Here is a 4,449-nt window from a genome sequence, read left to right as displayed (position 1 = left end):
ATATATATATATATATATATATATATATATATATATATATATATATATATATTTGGCAACACACATCCCCGATGGACAATAATTGGTATTGGAAGAATTAACTTCTCTCAAGGCACAAATGCATCAATGGTACATTCAAAATAGGTATTATAAATTAACTCACAAAAGATTGGGAGTATTCTATTACAAGTAGCTATTTGGCAACCATAGCTCAAAGACAAAAATTGAAGAATGTAGAATTAATGTGGACCTCAATGGTCTAGCCTAGGCATAGATTTTTGGTATGGCTGACCTACATTGTGGGCTTCTAACACAAGAGAAGAAAGTGAGGCTCCACATTCAAGATGATGAGAGTAGGATGTTTTAATAAAAATTCATGAAAAGCATGTTATTTACTAAGTGTCCTTTTTTCATGACTTTTGCATTGCTTCTATACTTAGTGACTGTCCCCATTCCTATCACTAACTAAAAAAGTGTCATTAGAGATGAAATTCCAAATGTCTTTAACGCCGAATAAATAATCAACATTACTGCAACTATGAATGTTTTATCTCCCCATGAATCGTATGTTTGTAACAATAGTGACAGAATTTTTTCAATTCAAATCGATTAGGCGTATTGTGCCGGTTCTTTTGAGTAATATATCTGGAAATAACTCTTGATACCTGACTAATTCTCACTTGTTTGAGCATTGTAGATGGACTAATGAAGTGTGGATGAAGGTACAAAAATGGACAGGGATAAGTGTTTCTGTTGGAGGTATACTACAGGTCCCAGAAAACATCAAGAAGAAGCACTGGAGGAAATTTCAGAAGGAAATCGTAGCATAGAAATTTAGAGACAAGTATGTACATACTATAGAGACTGTCGCACAGATAAAGAAGGAGATAGGGGAGAGGATATGTTTTCTTTGTAATACTAAGAGAGCACAGAATTGTAGAAGCTTTATTGGAGAACTAGAGATGTAATGTGTTGCTTGTTTTGTTGGAGGCCTCATCTCTGTCAATAGAAATAAGGTGCTCTATAATTGTTCTTTGGTGGTTATGGTAAAAAAAAATTATAGTTATTACCCAAAAAAATTCTATCTCTCTTTTTCTAAATTTGTCTTTAAGGCCGTCTATTTTATTGAGTCTCCGTGTTTTCAACTAACAAGTACTCCCTCCGTTTCAAAAAGAATGACCATATTTCCTTTTTAGTCTGTTTCAAAAAGAAAGACCCCTTTCCTTTTTTGCAACACTTTAACTTTAACTTTCCACGTGGCATGTTTAAGACCACAAGATTAAAGAGCATTTTGGTATATTTGACATAACTTTAATTTAGAACCACAAGATTAAAAAAACTGTTTTCTTTTCTTAAACTCCGTTCCAAGTCAAACTAGGTCATTTTTTTTTAAACAGAGGGAGTACAAATTAATATATGACTATACGATTACAACGGACACAATTAATATGAATCTCCACCAATCATAACACAATTTTTTTTATAAAGAAATAAGGAAGACTCATCCAACCAAAATGTGGGTAGCAAGTTGAAAGAATAGTTGATAATTTGCTCCTGGTTTCCTACTTTCTGACCTATGTTTCGAGTGGAGAGGGTAGAAGTCCAAACTAGTCCATGGATCATGATCGATTATAAGGTCACTAAAACAATAATTTGGGCCTCAATTTAATTCTAGATAAAATACAAAGACCTATTAATTGTAATTACTAAAAAAATTCATCAAATATGATAGTAAATAAGCATATATTTGTAATAAAAATAAATACACACTCTTAATTAAAATAACGAAATAACAAGCAATGCAAGAAAATGTGAGAAAATACATAGTACACAATCATACGACATATTCAAAGTAAACAAGGTAGGTCTATTATTTTTCACGTTTACTTTTACTTATGCACTATACTAATAATACATACTTATTTTTACTGATTTAGTTATTAGTAATTTTTATTGTGTGGACTCACTACACGAAAAAAGACTTTTAGTGAGAGAAATCCCGTCGTTAGAAGTCTTTATCCTGTCGTTCATTGTCAATAACAACCGATAAAATTTCGCTTGTCATCGATCGCTAAAAGCTCCATTGTTAAAAGTTAACAACCAGATTAAAAATTCGGTCATTAAAAATCCTATAACGAGGAAATGAAATCTGGACGTTATACATTCTCTTAGCGACCATATTAACCCTTCAATAATAGTTAACTTTTCTGGTGGTTAAATCTTTTAGTTACGACAATTAAGTGAATTAAAATGCTTTTAGATATTGATTTTTACCAATGAAATTTGTTTGACAACTTTCAACAATTATGAAGTACTAATTATTTTCCTTAGACATTCACGTATCATATATTTATATAAAAGAGAAGTCTAGGCCCGTCTACGTGACTCCAGTACAAGCAAAAATTTCCTTTTAAATTTATTTATTTCCAAAACTAGTCTTCCTCTTTCATGAAAAGATTTGACTTCTATGAAAGTTGTGACTTTGATAAATTGTGACTTTTACCAAAAGTTGTGACTTTTATGAAAATTTGTGACTTTAATAAAGAGTAGCGACTTTTATGAAAAGTTTTGACTCTATGAAAACTTGCGACTTTAATGAAGAGTTCTGAATTTATGAAAAGTGGTGACTTTTATGAAAGGTTGTGAATTTTCCGAAAGGTTGCAACTTTACCAAATAGTTGTAATATTTATGATAAGGCACAATAAAAAGTTGTTCACACTACCCTTTGTTGTCCAAAAATAGAGGGATATTCTCTGATTTTAAAATTAAATATTCGTGTACTTTGCTCCTGTTGAGTGACTGACTGGCACAATTACTTTTTTTTATCAATAATTTGGTGAATAAAAATGTTTCATGCTGAGAGGATGTAGTTCTTTAAACTTCTAGTATTGGATGTAAATCATTTTTAAGGGGACATTGCGCATTTAGTGGACTCAATTTTTTTCTTTCTATTTCATTCTATTTTTGCATATCCTGGTATGTTCTTTTACACTCATTAATCTATACTGATGATATTAATTGTTACCTTTTTAGTACATGTTTTAAACTATGTTATTCTGTTTCTGCAAAGTTATTGTCTCAGGTTATATTAAAAATATACATATATATAAGAAAATAATTATTGTACTGAGTTCCAAGAATTCTCACTATAAATCTTTGCAACTTAAATATTTCCTTATATGACAAAATGCCTTTGTGTGTGTGTGTATATATATATATATATATATATATATATATACACACATATATATTTTTGTTTACTTCTTTATTTTGTTTTAATATTTATTAAAGAACCAATTATTTATTATTTTGTGAATAATTCATTCATTAGAGGTTCTTGAGTTATGTGATAATGACAAATAATCAAATTCATGAAATATTGTTAATTTTTTTAAGAGCCTATTTTTCCATTATTTTGAATTTATGGATATTAGTAAAAAATTAATTGCAAAGTCATGCAATTATTATTTATAACCACGCGAAGCGCAGAAAAATTACCTAGGATAAGGGTGTATTTGGTATGAAGGAAAATGTTTTTCTAGAAAATGTTTTCCTGGAAAACAAGAAGATTTTTTACTTATTTTCTCATGTATGGTTGGTGAGTAGAAAATATTTTCCGGAAATGATTTTTAGTGTTTGATTTGTGAATGAAAAATACTTTTAAGAGACATCTTTTATTTTTACTAGAGTAGAAAATAATTTATGAAATTGAAAATATTTTNATTTTTTTTTAATTGATGTTTTTCCCAAAAAAAAAATGTAATTTGAAATTAGAGGAGAGTTTTGGAAAATGTTTTCCTTAATTCTTTAAGGGAAATCATTTTCCTTTATTTTGAGGAAAATGAGTTGATTTGGAAAAACATTTTCCAAAGCTTTTGTCTCAACCAACATGAGAAAATTGGAAAACATTTTCCAGAAAATGTTTTCCTTCATACCAAACACACTTTAAATATAAAACACAAAAGAAAACTGTAGACAACAAAATTTCGCGTCGAGAAAACAATAATCAAGAACGAAAAATTATAGCAACAATCGATTTATTATTTCAAGTGCGAGTGTTACAATCTCTATGATTCCTCTGAATTTGCCTTTTCAAATATGATTTCAAGGGATTTAAAGTTTGATTTTAAACTTGGGATTTATCTTGATCTTGATTTCTATTTTGATCTTGATCTCTATTTTGTTCTTGATCTTGGACTTGAACTTTAACTTGGACTTGATCTTGATCTTGGACTTGAACTTTATCTTGATCTTGACTTTCTAGTTGAATTTAAGGGCTTGAAGCTTGATCTTGAATCCGGTGGTCTTGATCTTGATTGTTCTTGAACTTAATCTTCGACTTGAACTTGGACTTGGACCAGGACTGATCTTGATCTTGACTTGAAATTTATCTTGATCTTGACATTCTAGTTAAATTCAAGGGCTTGGAGCTTGATCTTGAATCCGGT

At 29.7% G+C, this 4,449-nt stretch overlaps 1 protein-coding gene across 1 annotated transcript in view; it reads left to right on the top strand.

The window, feature by feature from the left end:
- Positions 1-830, top strand: part of LOC107001448 — a 3,717-nt gene extending 2,887 nt beyond the window's left edge. The window contains exon 5 of the mRNA XM_015199488.1: positions 698-830. Within this exon, the coding sequence (XP_015054974.1) occupies positions 698-830 (133 nt within the window). The remainder of the gene's footprint in view (positions 1-697) is intronic.
- Positions 831-4,449: the final 3,619 nt, after the last annotated feature.

This window comes from Solanum pennellii, chromosome 10, assembly GCF_001406875.1.
Source record: "Solanum pennellii chromosome 10, SPENNV200".
In the NCBI taxonomy this organism is placed as follows: Eukaryota; Viridiplantae; Streptophyta; class Magnoliopsida; order Solanales; family Solanaceae; genus Solanum; species Solanum pennellii.
Note: the sequence above shows the minus strand (reverse complement) of the source record. Positions and strands in the feature narration are given on the sequence as shown.